Raw genomic sequence first — 16,948 nt, forward strand, 5'->3', positions numbered from 1 at the left:
CGTGGAAGCGACAGGACGCGCCTCGGTCTGCTCTCAAAGATTGGAGGCCTCTGCAAGCCTTGTTCAGTGGATTGAGCTGGCCTTCGCTGCCCCTCACAGTCATTGGAGACCCTGCGCTTCTGGGAAGCCAAAGAGGAACCAAGTTCAGTGAGCAGAGAAGTGCCCAAACTTGGAAAATAGTCGGCGACGACGCTGGGCGGCGCCGCTGGCTGGACGTTGAGGTCTGGAAGGTGGGCGAGCAAGCTAGCTGTGACTGGGGTCACATCCACTGAGATTCTTGGAAGGACGACACCGTGCCTAGGACAAGGAGCGACGCCCTGTGGGAGAGGCGAGTGTGGGGAAAGATAGTGATTAGCTCAGCGCCCATCGATGAACCAGGATTGGGGCAGCTGAATCTCAGGGATTGGAACGGCGACGACGCGAAGGCTTCACGACACCTGAGGGCCTGTGGAACGTCCTGGATCGTCGAGGATCGACCCAAGGAAGCGTGGGAACCTCACACCATCGAGGGACAGGCGTCGTGAGCCAGGAGTGTAAGGTAGATCATTTTTTCCCTCCCATTACCCCTTGTATGAGTAGGCTAGTTAGGCCACAATATTTACTCGTGTATGTGGCAGCAAGAATTTATTACTTTAATAGTAGAATAGGCTGCAAAGCAGCTTGTGTCCAGGACTGTCAGAGAGGACAGTGTGTATGGATGGCAGGACAGTGAAGAAGAGGTGCCGACGTGGTGAAGAGGCCCTCCTGTGAGAGTGTGAGACTCCTGTCTTCCTGCCCATTTGAAGGAGTGTTGGAGGTCGTGGAAGAAGAGGCTGACGATCTCCAGACTCAGTATCCATATTCCATATTCATGTATTACTTGTGATTGTGTGTGTGTGTTCATGTAATTTGCATCAGTAAATCCACACATTTTATTACTGTGTTTGAGTGTGCCTCCATTTGTGATATTTCTCTATGAGCATACATTTCTGGCTACAAACGATGTATGATACACCCACTGAACTGCATTGCTGGGGTGCAGATATAATAACCCAGCTGGCGACCTTGCTAAGAGGAAGATAGAGAAGACAGGCGGGAAAGGAGTTCCTGCAACCTTTTTTTGTCTGGCAGGCAAGACTCAGGGAGGTTATGGTTATAGGTAAGCCTGAGTCTTCCTTCACTCCCCCACGGGTCTAGGCCGGAACTGTTAACAGCAGTTTCCCCGTGGTTGACTGAGGGGCTTCCAGGGTGAATCAGTGGCACCCCTTTGTGGTGGAAGCAAAGACCTGCGGAGGTGGGCATTGTTGGTCCTATCTTGTGTGACCAAGGAGACTCCGGTGAATCCAGGGAGTCGGAGGGGCTGAGTATTTGGGCCCTTTGAGCCCCTAGCAGCCGAGTGTTAGCAGAGCCCCGGACCGCCCACCCCCACGTGACAGTGCCTATGTTATTATTTAATAATCAACCCCCCAGCTCAGTCTTTAAATGCTCTTTGAGAAACAAGAATAGTCTTACGTCTGGCAGGGAAGATACAAACAATTGCCGCTCGTGATGCACTCAACTGTACTACCAGAAAGTTTAATAACTCAATTTTGACCTCTGGTTTCCACTGGAGAACCCAGGGTCGTAACACTCCTCCCCCCTTCAGAGAAAAAAAAAATGTGACTACTAGAATAGTAGTCATATTTTTTTGTAAGAGTATACAGAGAATAAAAAGAAAAAGCATATGACAAACAAAAAATCAATCAAAAACAACAATTTCTCTGCAAGAAAAATACAAAGGAGTTCTCTGAAAGAAAAAAAAAACATACACAAAAAAACAAAAAACAGGGAAGTAAATAAATTGGACACGGAATATTTAATGTCACAGGAGAACCTAAAAAAAAAAAAATTACTAAAGCATGACAGTTGGTAAATGGCTTCCTGTGGCCTAGATGAATGTTATTCCGGCAACCTGGACAGAGCGTCGGCCATCACGTTGAGTCGGCCCGGTAGGTGGGTAATGGAAAGATTGAAGTCCTGTAGGTACAACACCCACCTGAGGATGCGTTTATTCTTACCCTTCATCTGAGTCAGGAAGACTAGTGGGTTATGGTCCGTGTATACTTCCACTATATTACCTGTGAGGTAAACTTCGAACTTTTTACATGTTAACACTAGCGCCAACGCCTCTCTTTCTACCACTGAATAATTGCGTTGCGCCTTGTCGAATTTCACAGAGTAATAATATACTGGGTGTTCCACTTGATCATCCCCAGTTTGCAACAACACTGCACCAGCACCCGAGTCAGACGCGTCCACATGAATTTTAAACGGTTGATCGAACCTTGGACTAGCAAGCACTGGGGCGGAAGCTAAGATCAATTTCAAATTTTTAAATGCCTCTGCACAGTCTGATGACCACTTAAATTTAACGGCTTTCCGCAACAAGTCTGTGAGAGGAGTGGCAACACTGGAAAAGTTCTGACAAAAACGTCGATAGTACACACACATACCGATAAATCTTTGAACGTTCTTTTAGACTTTAGTACCGGATGCTCCAGAATGGCACTGATTTTATCTTGCCGAGGTAACACTTTTCCCTGGCCCACTTCATAACCGAGGTACGTCACTGTGCCTTGGCCAAAATGACACTTTTTAGCATTTAAGGTAAGATTTGCCCTTTTCAAGATTGCAAACAACTGGCGTAACCTAGCTATGTGGTCAGCCCAATTACTGTCAAACAGCACGATATCATCTAAATACGCCCGACAATTTGGCACCTTAGCGAGCAGAGAGTTCATGAGTCTCTGGAACGTGGCAGGAGCATTACGGAAGCCGAACGGTAACACTTGATACTCAAAAACACCCTCGGGTGTCACGAACGCAGTTAGTTGTTTAGCACGTTCAGTGAGTGGGATTTGATAATACCCCCTCGAGAGGTCGAATTTCGAGACGTACTTAGCATTTCCCCGCTCGTCGATGCAGTCCTCGAGGAGGGGCAGCGGATAGGCATCCACAATGGTCACCTTGTTGAGCTGCCGATAGTCGGTGCATAATCGCCAGGAGCCGTCTGGTTTAGGGACCAAAAGGCAGGGCGAGCACCAAGAGCCCTGGCTCGGCCAGATGAGGTCGTGCTGGAACAAGAAGTCGACCTCCTTCCGTACGATGGCCTTCTTTTCTGGACTCATCCGATAGGGTTGAAGGCGAATGGGAGTGTAGTCCGTCAACTCGACATCATGGCAAATGGCATCAGTCTGGGTCGGGACCTCCCCGAACAGACTGGAAAATTCATCAACCAACGACTGCACCTCTTCACGTTGGGCCATCTGCAAATGGGACAGTCCTTCCTCCACAGCATTCACAGAACTAGAATTATTGAAAATGAGATTAGTTGGGTCCCCAGAACAATCATCCCCTCTCTCACTGGAAATGGAAACATTGGTTAGTGCAATGGGCCTGGGGCCCTGGAACTTCTTCAGTCGATTTACATATATGAGCATTACCTGGTTATGTTTGTCAGAGTGCCTCACTTTGTACGTGAGGTCCCCAGTCTTTTCTGTCACAATGTAGGGGCCTTCGTACTTGTGGGACATAGTGTTCCCTAGTCGAGGCTTTAATACCAGGACAGGGTCGCCAGGCTGAAATACCCGTAACTTAGATTTAGCATCGTTACGTTCTTTCATCTTTTCTTGGGCCTTGCCAAGATACTTTAATGCAGCCGCCTTGCAGTCCTTGAGTCTCTGGTGGTGTTGCGCAAAGAAAGCCGAACCTTCGGTTAACGTTACGTTCCCTAACAGATTCTCCTGTAACATTTGCAAGGGTCCACGAACTTTATGGCCAAAGACTAACTCAAAAGGAGAACAACCCAGTGAACTTTGTAATCCCTCTCTAGCCGCAAACAAAACATACAGTAAATTCTCATCCCAGAACGTGTGGGAACTCTCGCACGATGTCTTCAACATCTGCTTCAGAGTTAGATGGAAACGTTCAATTACCCCCTGACTCTGTGGATGGCATGGGCTGGAAACCTTATGAGTTATTCCATGTTCCTTACAAAATTGCTCAAAAATATCGGACTTAAAATTAGTACCATTGTCAGTTTGCACGACCCGAGGCAGTCCAAAAGTGGAAAAAAATTGCAACATACGAGCAACAACAGGTTTTGCTCGGATGTTCCTTACAGCAAAAGCCTCTGGGTAACGAGTAGTGATACACATCATCGTGATTAGGTAAATATTACCAGACTTAGTTCTAGGCAATGGTCCAACACAGTCCATTACCACATGAGAAAATGGTTCCTCTGGCACGACAATAGGCCTTAGAGGAGCTTTAGGTGGAGTCTGGTTTGGTTTCCCAACCAGTTGACAAACAATACATGCATTACAAAATTTTGCCACATCGCTTTTCAGCTTGGGCCAGAAAAAATACTTTAAAATTTTGTGATACGTAATATTTATACCTTGATGTCCCCCCATAGGATCATCATGAGCAGCTGCCAAAACTCTTTCTCTATAGCAGGTCGGCAACATAACCTGGTGGACTACCTCCCACTCATTTGACAAGGGAGCACTCTGTGGTCTCCATTTTCTCATCAAAATCCGATCATTGTAGTAGTACCCAGTTGCTGCGTCTACAATTTCCTCCATAGAGACGGCTGTCTCATGACAATCTGCAAGAGTGGGGTCAGCTTTCTGTAACTCACTCAAGGAGGCATCTAGGCCTTGGTCAGATGCCATTGGCCGAGGCTCAACAGTGTTCTCCTCCACCTCCCCACTACTCTCGGTAGATGGCGGTGGCAGGCTCTCCACAATGTCCTCGGCCACGTCATCGAGTCGGGCCATGAATGTGTCCGCGAGGTCCACTTGGTTTTCACCACTCGGAAAGCTCCTCGTGACCTCGGGATTTACCACCTTGGCAAGCACAGGGCTGCCCTTACATTTAAGTCCCATAGACCTGGTCACCGCGCACGCAGGATACACAACATTATCCTCTGCGGCGGGTGGATCCAGGCAAACCTTAGGGGTAGGCAACATAATAGGCAGTCTGGAGTCCCCTACCTTATCCCCTGCTAAATCATTACCAACTATTACATCAACATTTGGGAAAGGTAGGTATGAAGTGACTCCGACTGTACAAACACCCTTGTGGAAATCAGATTCCAGGGTAACCTTATGGAGGGGTACTGCTCGAGTATCACTAGTGACACCCTCGACCAGTACCACCTCTCCAGTGTCGAGAGTGTTGGCACCTTGCAACGCACTCTCTAAAATTAAAGTCTGGATGGCACCGGTGTCTCGGAAGATCACCACGTCCTTCCAGGAAGAACCCTCAGACAAAAGTAGTCTCCCTTTCGATAAGAATGGGGTAAGCAAGTCCAACCACTGTGGGTTGGAGGTCTTACTCCCTATCCCTTCCGAAGGCCTCAAGCCCTGTGTCACAACTAGAGCATTGGGTCTTTTTTCCGGGTACAGTTGCCAACAACGGCTAATAGTGTGGTTTGGACGATTACAGTGACCACAAAAACGTCGGGGAGAAGAGACATTACTAACAGAATTACCCTTCGGTTCACCCTTAGGTGCCGTGGGGCTAGACACTTTAACAGGGTTAGTTATGTCTGAAACAGAAGGTGCATTAGGTAAAGGGTTAGAATGAGCTGGTCTGGACTGGCTGTGGGTATAAGTTTTGCTACTCTGTGGGGTATAATTATTTTTATTGGGCCTTTTGCCCGCCAATTGGTAGTTTTCTGCCAACTTGGCCAAATCCCCTATTTTAGAATTTACCTCTACCCTTCCTCTAATGTAATGTGAAACATTCTCTGGCATAATATCTATAAAATGCTCCATTAAAACTAAGTTCCTGAGAGCCTCGTATGTTTCGGCTTTTGCCGAGCGAATCCATCTATCAAACAATTTAATTTGATCACTAACAAATTCAGTGAGCGGTTGGTTGTGAGTAGGCCTAAGGTTGCGATAATCTTGGCGGTGAGCTTCAGGAGTAATTTCATATGCCCGCAAAATACATTCCCTGACTTTATCATATTCAAAACACTCGTCGTCAGGCATGTTTATAAAAATATCTTGTGCTTTACCCCTAAGTCTTCCCTGTAGGATTTTCACCCACTCTTCCTTTGGCCAGTTCATGGACATGGCCAATCTCTGAAAATGGTTGAAAAACCTTTCAGGGTCCGACTCGGAAAATTCAGGCAAATTATGCTTTTTCTCATAATGCCTGGGGTTTGAATCCCTGGCAGGTGGAGGTCCAGTGGCATTCGCTCTAATTCTAGCCTCCTCGGTTTTGAGTCTTTGCTCCTCTAATTTTATTTTTGCTAACTCTAGAGCTAATTCTCTATCCCTATGAGTTGCACTTTCTGCTTGGCTAGGCTGGCATAAAGGTGTATCACTTGCCAATAGTTCTTCATCAATACAATGTTTTAATATTTCATTCACCAAAGTCCACTTTTTATCCGCGTCATTTAATTCTAGGCCAAATTCCTTGCCTAACAATACTAAATTAGACTTGGTAAGTTTCTTTATCTCTACTGCTGAAGGTTCCCTTGCCAGTCTCTGCATTTCAGATGACATCACTAATAATTTTAGCTCCCAGCCAAAGAAAAAATTAAAAAATAAAAATTGGAAAAAAACAAAAATTTGCACGGCCCCTAACACAAGGCCACACTAACCTTAATCGTGAAGGGATCCAGCTGGGTGTCCAGTCAGTGCAAGAATGTCCTTTGCTAGAAGAGCTGGACCCTAGGCTAGCACACAACCGTTCTGCGGAAAACAAAAAATTTTAGTTTTAGCACTCAAGAATCTAATTTTTTACACTTATAATGTTCCTCCCGGACAGGCCCCCACTTGTTATAAAAAATATTGTGTGGTGGGGCTCCTATGGGGGACTTGGTATTATTAAGGGGTAAGGGTAGTTAGAAGACAGAGTATCAAATATGGGAGAGCTAAAAGGCCCGGCCCCCAAAATAAACTATCCACAGTAATAATACCTTGCTACTAGACCATATATGTCAGTCTAAGGGTTGATCAACGCACTCCCACATAGGAAGAAGGGATACTCCTATAATTCATGTACTTATTTATTAACCCCTTAACAACCCCCCATATACACTCACACCAATAACAATAATAATAACTTTACCACCCTATCTTACGTTAAAAGCCTTGGTCCACATAGACAGGATACAAGGTTTACACTGAGAACAAGCTAGGGTAAAGTACTACTGGATAAGCACTGAAGCTGGATGCAGCTTAGGGTAGAGACACCATGTGGTACCCTAATACAAAACACAACACTTAGGGGTACCCAAAAACACTGGCAAATACTACCCCCAGGTCTCACCAATCGTTACTACCAGAGTAGGTACACTTAAAAATGCCCCGTACTTAACTTAATGGTACAGGAACTTCAGGTAAGGGAAATAAGTAAGAGGAGAAGGGAGGAGAGTAGGGGTGCAGCCACATAGTAGGTATCGTCCCCACGAATGCCAGCCAGAGAAGAAGGCTCCTAGCAACCAGCTAGGCCTCCCTCATGTCGTGGTGCCGGAAGGAGCCTAATTGATCGTGCAGCTAAGCACATTAAAGATCTTCCCCTATGCAACGTATTGTTACTTTACAAATGATTAGAAAGTATTAGTAAGCAAAGTTGGTGCCTATGTTATTATTTAATAATCAACCCCCCAGCTCAGTCTTTAAATGCTCTTTGAGAAACAAGAATAGTCTTACGTCTGGCAGGGAAGATACAAACAATTGCCGCTCGTGATGCACTCAACTGTACTACCAGAAAGTTTAATAGCTCAATTTTGACCTCTGGTTTCCACTGGAGAACCCAGGGTCGTAACAGTATCATATCCATGAAAAATTCATTTGGGTTATCAATCTTCAGTGTGTTTAGTGGCTCGCTGAAAACAGAGTCGTACTGATTCCTCAGTATTTCGCTCATTTCTTTGTTGTCATCAGTGAAAGTTCCATCTCCCTTTCGCAGGGGCCCAATACTAGATGTGGATTTTGATCTTGATTTCGCATAGGAGAAAAAATATTTTGGATTTCTCTCTATTTCACTGATGGCCTTTTGCTCTCTTTGTCTCTCCTGGGTTTTGTATGATTCTTGTAGCTTTAGTTCAATTGTTTCCATTTCTCTACCTAACCCTCGCCATTCTTGAGATAAGGTGCGACTCTCAAGTTGTTCCACGATTCGTTTTCTTCTCCTATAGAGGGAACGATGTTCCAGTTCCAATCTGCATCTCTTTCTCTTTTTTTCTTTGGGGTATGCGGTTTGAACATATTTCTAGTGCTACTGAGCTTATTTTTTCCAGGCACTGGTTCAGGTTTGCATTTTTTAGCTGTCCTTCCCAGCTTATTTCTGTGAAGTCTTGGTTTATTTGCTCCCAGTTTATCTGTTTATTATTGAAGTTGAATTTGCTGAAATCTTCTCCATTGGGAATCAGGACTGGTTTTGAAGGTTTATTCCCCATGCTAGTCAGAATTTCAATTAAGTTGTGATCTGAGTAATGGGTATTTGTAATCATTATGTTCCAGATCAATTCATCATTATTAGTGAAAATGAGGTCGAGCGTGTTCTCCTTCCTAGTTGGTTCTACCATTTACTGGTTTAAGGCAAACCTGTCGCACATCCATAGCAGGTCATTTGCATGTGCCTGTTCATTTAGGCTACTTCTTGGAAATCTCTCTGGTACAACCGTATCAGCTATGGTCTTCCATTTCAGGTGCCGTAGGTTGAAGTCCGCAAGCAGGATGATGTTTGGGGCTGGATTTGAGAGGTTTTCCAAGCAGTGCTCTATTTTCATTAGTTGGTCTTTAAACTGCTGATGATTTGCCTCCGGTGACTTATATACAAGGACAATAACTACATTTAAGATCTCTATTTTGATTATTAGCACTTCCACCATATCATTTGTGGTGTTTAGCAGCTCAGTACAGATGAGTGTGTTCTTGATGTAGAGGCTGACCCCCACCCTGTAGCCGGTGTTTCTTATCACATCTGAAAAGATTGTACTCCGAAATCCATATTTCACCATCATGGTAGTCCTTGGTGCGAGTTTCCGTGGTAGAATGTTTGGCACAGCTGTTGCGCCTGTACCTCAAGCCCTCCTCTTCTACCATCATTTCCCATAGATAAGTCACTTATACATTTTCTGTTGCTATTAGTATTATGGGAGTAAGATCTTCAGAGCTCAAGAAGGGGCTGTCCCAAAAATCAATAATTAAATATAGTGAAACTCCATTTTCTGGTGTACTTCAGTAGAGTAACTTTGGCTGCCATCTGGAGGCTGTCAGGTACATCATGGTCAAGACTGTTTCTCTGAAACAGGGATTGTTTTCTTATGTCTAGCAGTAGCTTATTTGGTTTTGCTTACTAGTGAATTTTGTTTTGTTTTGGGTATATCTCTGATAACCAAGCTTCCTTAGCCATGTAGATGGCCAGGCTCTGGTCCAGGATAGCTGTAGGTTAGTGTGGGTTTAAAGGCCTTATGTATTTCTTAAGAATTGGCTAAATCAGATTTTAAGCTCTGGAGAACTATTGACAGTCCTCTAGAAAATATTGTTTACTACATTCAATTCTTGATCTTTTTTTCCCTCCAGGTTTGTAAAACTCTGCAAGATCCCAGGGTAAGGCTCCATGAAATTGACGTTTCCCTATTATCTGCTTTCCGTCCAATGCTTGCAGAACGGGCAGTCCTAGAGAAAGTGGAGGTCCAAATGGCTCACAAGACATTTTATGCAGAAACTAAATATGATGGGGAAAGGTCACAAATCCATAAAAAGGGAAATATTTACAAATATTTTTCAAGGTAAGTGTAATAGTAAAATAGAATACAGTAATACTAAATATCTGGCAATAGAGACAAATTGAGTAGTTTCTACAAAGTAATGTAAAGGATCACAGTTGTCTTCGTATGGTTTAAATTTATTGTAAAAGAAATACAAAATTGTACAAAGGTTTCATTAATAATAATGTATATAAGTACAGTACTGTATTTACTTACTAATTCACATCATCTAAGGCAGATTCCCCATCTGAGTTACCCAAAGTTCTCATGATACATATAAGAAAACCAGCGTTGAATGTAATGAAACACCATTTTCTGGGTGAAACCCAGAGGCTACCTTACCTTGAGGTTACCTTGAGGTGCTTCCGGGGCTTAGTGTCCCTGCGGCCCGGTCGTCGACCAGGCCTCCTGGTTGCTGGACTGATTAACCAGGCTGTTGGACGCGGCTGCTCGCAGCCTGACGTATGAGTCACAGCCTGGTTGATCAGGTATCCTTTGGAGGTGCTTATCCAGTTCTCTCTTGAACACTGTGAGGGGTCGGCCAGTTATGCCCCTTATGTGTAGTGGAAGCGTGTTGAACAGTCTCGGGCCTCTGATGTTGATAGAGTTCTCTCTCAGAGTACCTGTTGCACCTCTGCTTTTCAACGAGGGTATTCTGCACATCCTGCCATGTCTTCTGGTCTCATGTGATGTTATTTCTGTGTGCAGGTTTGGGACCAGCCCCTCAATTATTTTCCATGTGTAAATTATTATGTATCTCTCCCGCCTGCGCTCAAGGGAGTACAGATTTAGGCTCTTTAGTCGGTCCCAGTAATTTAGATGTTTTACTGAGTGGATTCTAGCTGTAAAGGATCTCTGCACGCTCTCCAGGTCAGCAATTTCTCCAGCTTTGAAAGGGGCTGTCATTGTGCAGCAGTACTCCACTCTAGAGAGCACAAGCATTTTGAAAAGTATCATCATCGGTATAGCATAGGCTCCCCGGAGCTTTACCAGGCTGATATGCTAATGTCAGACTTTGGCATCAGTCATGTGTATGGAGTTCTAGGGCCTACCGGGGACCACGGCCAGAATCTGGCCCCCTCAGAGAGGCAAGGGGAGCAATGGCCTACAGAAACCCCCGTGTGGTTGGAAGCATTCTATGTCTGCCATCGACCGGGTCTAGCATCCAGATAGGTAAGCATTCCAAAACTAACCCCTATTCTGGGTAAAATTGCTACCAAAAGCTAAATTAGTGGATAGAACTCTCCAACAGAAAACAAGCAAACTAGTATATTTTTTTTTGAGACATATACAGAGTTGTTACATTCTTGCACAGCCACTAGTACGCGTAGCATTTCGGGCAGGTCCCTGGAATACCATCCCCGCCGCGAAGAATCGTTGTTACAACCATGTACACATTTTACTGTTACGTTAAACAGAGGCTACAGTTAAGGATTTGCGCCCAGTAAGTCCTCCCCGGCCAGGATACGAACCCATGACAAAGCGCTTGCGGAACACCAGGCGAGTGTCTTACCACTACACCACGGAGACTGTAATGTATGACGTCACACGTCACCGCACCACTGTCTGTGCAGCTCCCCCCTCCCCGGGAGGGGGAAGGGGGAGCCCCAGACCTCTCACGTCGGCTATCCACCCATCAGTTCTGAGGCTGGATGTCAAAACACGCGAAAAACTGCCGACCGGAGGGAGGGAGGGTTGTTGGGAAGCCTCCGGGTCTCGCCCAGGAAATGGCGTTTCATTACATTCAACGCTGGCTTTCTGGGGGGAGCCCCGTCGGCTTCCCAGAGCTAACTACCCACAGAGGAAGGTCAAAGGGACGGAACCGAGAGGCGGACACCATGCACCCCTCAACGGAAGCGAGACAACCGGCAGCAAACGCCAACCCAAGGCGACACAGCCCTGAAAGGGCCCGGGAACAACACAAGAAAAACGAGCAGCAAGGCCCCTGTACGAACACCAAAAGAGTCGTGCCCGAATGACATCAAGGACACGCCGCCCAAATGGCAGCAAGAGCAGCGAAGCCACGAACGTCACTGGCATGGGGAAAGAACACAGGTAGGCTAGCCACAATAACATGGCGAACAACCCGGGACACCGTCACCTGTGAACAGGGAAGAACGGAACCAGATCAACCCAAAGCGCGCCCCGGACATAGAGGCTGCGGCACTCAAAGAACAGCGGAGGGCCGCCACTGAACACAAAACACGACACACCCCTGGCCCGACCAACCAAGCACCAACAAACCAAGGACCCCTCCAAAACGTAGCAGCCCCATCCCGTGCCAGAAAGGATGGAGACTGCTGCCACCTAACAACCAAAACGCCAAAACCGAAGGAGCAGAAAAGCCCTGCGGAGGAGAGCAAGAAGCCCAGCGACCCGATCCCCAGAGGCAAAGGCCAACAGGAAAAAGAGCCAACAAAAAACAAAGCGGAACCGAAGGGGCACCACTAACCGAGGAGAAGACAGAGAATGCTGACCAGAGACCAGGATGGTGCAAGCGGCGCACGAACAGGCCGGAGGTGAAACAATGCACGAGACAGCTTACTAACGGTGCAGAAGCAACACCAAGACCGAAAGCAAGCCGAAGCGGCTCCGCCTGCGCCGCACGAAACGAGGCGACAGTATGTGGCAAGATGACGGCCCTCAACCCCCACCAGAAACAAAGCTTATGCTAACAACCGCAGCCACCTAAGAAGGGACAGGAGAAAAAGGAAGGACCGCCAAAATACCCCATACTGACACCAAGAAGAAGTACACAGGTGGGACACCAACACTGAAGCCACCAGACCACCAATCGGAGGCGAGACACGCGAGGCAGAACATAATCAACCCCGACAAGGCTCATCCGAGCCCAGGAAAAGGCGGAGCTGTGGGAAGATCTTGGGGCGCGACCACCAAAGCCCAGGCCAGCACAAGGAGATGGAACCATTGCTGAACAGAAGCTCCCCAATGCGAGTAAGCCCTCCAGCAGATCAGAAACGATGGGTCCGACGCGAGACATCGCAAGACCCCAAAAAACCAACAGGCAGGGCAAGCCAGGAAAACCGAAGAAGGCATAAGGGTGCCACCAGAACAGTACCCGAACCAAGGGGTACGAACACCGAAAACAGACCAAGACACATAAGCGCACCATATGACACAGGCTGAAGGAACGCCCAAGAAGCCAAGGAACATACGAAGAAAACCCCTGCGGCAGAGGACGAAACAAAGGGAACGCATATAGAAGGGAATCGGCGGAAACCTCCCCCCCCTTCCATACAGCAGCAAGTGCAGGCAAAACCAAGCAAGGAGATGCCAGGGATGCGACAGGGGAGAGGCAGGACGAAAGAGCCAAAGCTCAAACCCCAGGAAACACAACGAGGGGTGGACAATCAAGCGTGAACAGAACCCCACGCACATGGAAGAGCCAAGCCAGGGACTCGAAGACCAAGAAAATAACACAAGCAAACCCCCATACGCAAACCCCAGGCAGAAAACAGCAGCAAACTGCCACACCACAACATGACACAGGAACAAGGACATGCCACCGCGAGACACGTTACCAATGCACACATGCCGCAGCAACATGCACCACATGCAACATGCATGTAGCAACACGCCTCTTCAAAGGCAGAGAACAGTGCAGGCAGACTCCAGGCCGACCCCAGATAGGGCCAATGGAGACACGGCAGAATCCAGCAGGCCCAGGAACCTGCACATCAGGCGACCGACGGCGGAGATACCTGCTCGATTCCTGCTTGATGGGGTACTGGGTGTTCATATACTCAACAAGCCTGGCCCGAGGCTAGGCTTGACTTGTGAGAGGTTGGTACACCAGGCTGTTGCTTGGAGCGGCCCACAGGCCCACATACCCACCACAGATAGGATGGGCTGGAACCTCTATTAGAAAACAGGCTAGTGTTCTCATGAAGAAGTCCATGGATATAGTGGCAATATAGCGTATGCCCGCAGGCAGGACGTGTAACAACCGCAGACCTCTGATGGTTATACTGTACAGTGTTTCCTGATCGCGCCTATGGCACCACTGCACACCACTGGTACTCTCCTGCATGTTCTTCCAAAGAAGCAGGACCAAAGAGCCAGAGCTCAACCCCACAAGCACAACCAGCTGAGTCCTACCAGGTGAGTACATAACCAGCACCACAACCCACACACCTCATAGCACGAAAGAGGTGGGGCCCCCATGACTTTAGCATGGGTTGGACATGCCTATGAGTGGGACTGGAAGGGTTGAAAAAGGACAGTCACCAGTGTTCCATCGGTCTCATTTGTACATAAATATACCTAAATAAAGACAGGTATATAAACATCTCCACATCCAGCACCCAGCCGAAGGACGCCAGACCGCAGAAACTCGCCTGTCGAACGGAGGCACGAACGTGACATGACCCAACAGTGCCAAGATGATCCTGGGAGCACCGCAAGGTGAAGAAGCCAGAACCGGACACGCAGGAGAGCAGGGTAGAGGCAAAGGAGGAGGCCCACACCCCTGTTACAGGGAAAACCTCGGCGTCCTCCCCACAGCTGTAGTCCAGGACACCCCCGGAGCGACGGGGCACATTCCCCTTCGACTCCCCGGAGCTTATCCAGGCTGATATGCTAATGTCAGACTTTGGCATCAGTAATGGGTATGGAGTTCTATGGGCCTACCGGGGACCACGAGCCAGAACCTGGCCCCCCTCAGAGAGGCAAGGAGAGCAATGGCCTATAGAAATCCCCGAGTGGTTGGAGCATTCTGTGTCTGCCATCGACCGGGTCAGGCACCCAGAAAGGTAAGTGTCCCAAAACAAACCCCTATTCTGGTGAATATTGCTACCACAAGCTGAACAAGTGGATAAAACTCTCCTAAAAGAAACGAGCAAATGATCATGACATCACACGTTGCCGCACCGCTGTCTGCGCAGCTCCCCCCCTCCCCGAGAGGGGGAAAGAGGAGCCCCAGACCTACCGCGCCGGCTATCCACCATCAATTCTTCGGCTGATGCTAGAGCCCTGAGTCCAGACTCATGGAATTCAATATTTTTAAAGAAATGCAAAGTGCCAGTAGCACAGGCACTCAGTATAGTGTGGAGGAAGAGCTTGGACACAGGGGAGATACTAGATGCGCTTAAAGCAGCAGACATTGCCCCTCTACACAAGGGTGGTAGCAAAGCATTAGCAAAGAATTATAGACCAGTTGCACTAATGTCCCACATAATAAAAGTACTGTATTTGAAAAAGTGATCAGGAGTCAGGACACTAGATTCATGGAAACCAATGACCTCCACAATCCAGACCAACATGGATTTAGAGCAGGAAGATCATGCCTCTCACAGCTACTTGACCACTATGACAAAATCACTGAGGCATTAGAGGAAAAATATAATGCAGATGTCGTATACACAGATTTTGTAAAGGCATTCGACAAATATGACCATGGAGTGATTGCACACAAAATGAGGTCAATGGGTATAACTGGTAAAGTAGGACGCTGGATACTCAATTTCCTGTCAAACAGAACACAAAGAGTAACAGTCAATCAAGTAAAATCAAGTCCGAGCGCAGTTAAAAGCTCTGTACTTCAAGGTACAGTCCTTGCACCTCTGCTGTTCCTTACTCTCATTTCAGATATAGACAAAAATACAAGTCACAGCTTCGTGTCATCCTTTGCAGATGATACAAAAATCAGCATGAAAATTACCTCTGCTGAAGACATTGATAAACTACAAACAGATATTAACAAAGTTTTCAACTGGGCAGCAGAAAATAACATGATGTTTAACGGTGATAAATTCCAGGTACTCAGATACGGCAAAAATGAGGATCTTAAACATAATACAGGGTAGAAAACACAATCAAATCTGTCCATAGTAGAAAAACAGCATGTCAAGGATTTGGGAATAATGATGTCCGACGACCTAACATTTAGGGAGCATAACCAAGCAAGTATTGCGTCAGCCAGAAAAATGATAGGATGGATTACGAGAACCTTCAAGTCCAGAGATCCCATCACAATGGTTGTGCTCTTCAAATCACTTGTGTTGTCTCGTCTTGAGTACTGCTCAGTACTCACTTCCCCCTTCAGAGCAGGAGAGATTGCTGAAATAGAGGGAATGCAGAAAACATATACGGCACACATAGATGAGATAAAGCACCTAAATTATTGGGATCGTCTCAAAGCTCCCCAAATGTACTCACTAGAAAGGAGACGAGAGAAATACCAAATAATATACACATGGAAAATACTGAAGGGACAGGTCCCAAATCTGTACAGTAAAATAACAACGTACTGGAGTGAACGACATGGAAGAAAATCCAGAATAGAACCAGTGAAGAGCAGAGGTGCCATGGGTACAATCAGAGAACACTGTATGAACATCAGAGGTCCACGGTTGTTCAACGTCCTACCAGCGAGCATCAGAAATATTGCAGGAACAACCGTGGACTTCTTTAAGAGGAAACTGGATTGTTTCCTTCAAGGAGTGCCGGACCAACCGGGCTGTGGTGGGTATGTGGGCCTGCGGGCCGCTCCAAGCAACATCCTGGTGGACCAAACTCTCACAAGTCAAGTCTGGCCTTGGGCCAGGCTTGGGGAGTAGAAGAACTCCAAGAATCCCAACAACCAGGTAGAGGCTGAGGTCATGTACTCCGGCTCCAGTGATTGTTTTAGAACTGTACTTAGAGTGTGGTGACTCTTCTAGGTGGTGCGCGAGCCCGGGAGTGATTGTCCAGTACTCGGGCTGCATGTGTCTAGGGTTTCCTTCCCTAGGTGCCCTGTAGGTACTGCCCTTGGGGCCACCTTCCACAAGTTCCTTGGGTTCTGCCCATGCTAGGCAGTTTACTGCTTGGTTTTCGACCACCCTTTGTGTGCTCGGGTGTTCTCTCTCCCTTGTTCGCCTCAGGGTAAGAGGCAGTTTGCACTAGTAGGACGCAGGGTACTGCGCAGCTTGTTTTCACCTATCATGGCGACCGGCTGTGTTCCGCTTGGGTACGCTGTCCTCTTGCGGGGTTTTCTTTTTCCTTTTGTTTGTCTGCCTAGGGTGGAGGTCTGCCTTCGTTCTTGCCCCTGTGTACTGAGTATTCTTCCTTCTTCCGGTGGTTCCCCCCTGCTAGGTCCCCGTGAGTGTACACGTCCCAGGGGTTCAGTTCTTTGAAGGTTGTTTGGTAGATTTGGGTGCCGGTTAGCAGTACCCTGCCTGGGATTACCTGAGC

General features: G+C 47.2%; 1 protein-coding gene across 1 annotated transcript in view; it reads left to right on the forward strand.

The window, feature by feature from the left end:
* DNAlig4 (DNA ligase 4) overlaps positions 1-16,948 on the forward strand; it is a 594,766-nt gene that overhangs the window by 188,968 nt on the left and 388,850 nt on the right. Inside the window, exon 6 of the mRNA XM_045745582.2 lies at positions 9,570-9,778. Coding sequence (XP_045601538.2) covers positions 9,570-9,778 — 209 coding nt within the window. The remainder of the gene's footprint in view (positions 1-9,569; positions 9,779-16,948) is intronic.

Source organism: Procambarus clarkii, chromosome 16 (genome assembly GCF_040958095.1).
Source record: "Procambarus clarkii isolate CNS0578487 chromosome 16, FALCON_Pclarkii_2.0, whole genome shotgun sequence".
Classification (NCBI taxonomy): domain Eukaryota; kingdom Metazoa; phylum Arthropoda; class Malacostraca; order Decapoda; family Cambaridae; genus Procambarus; species Procambarus clarkii.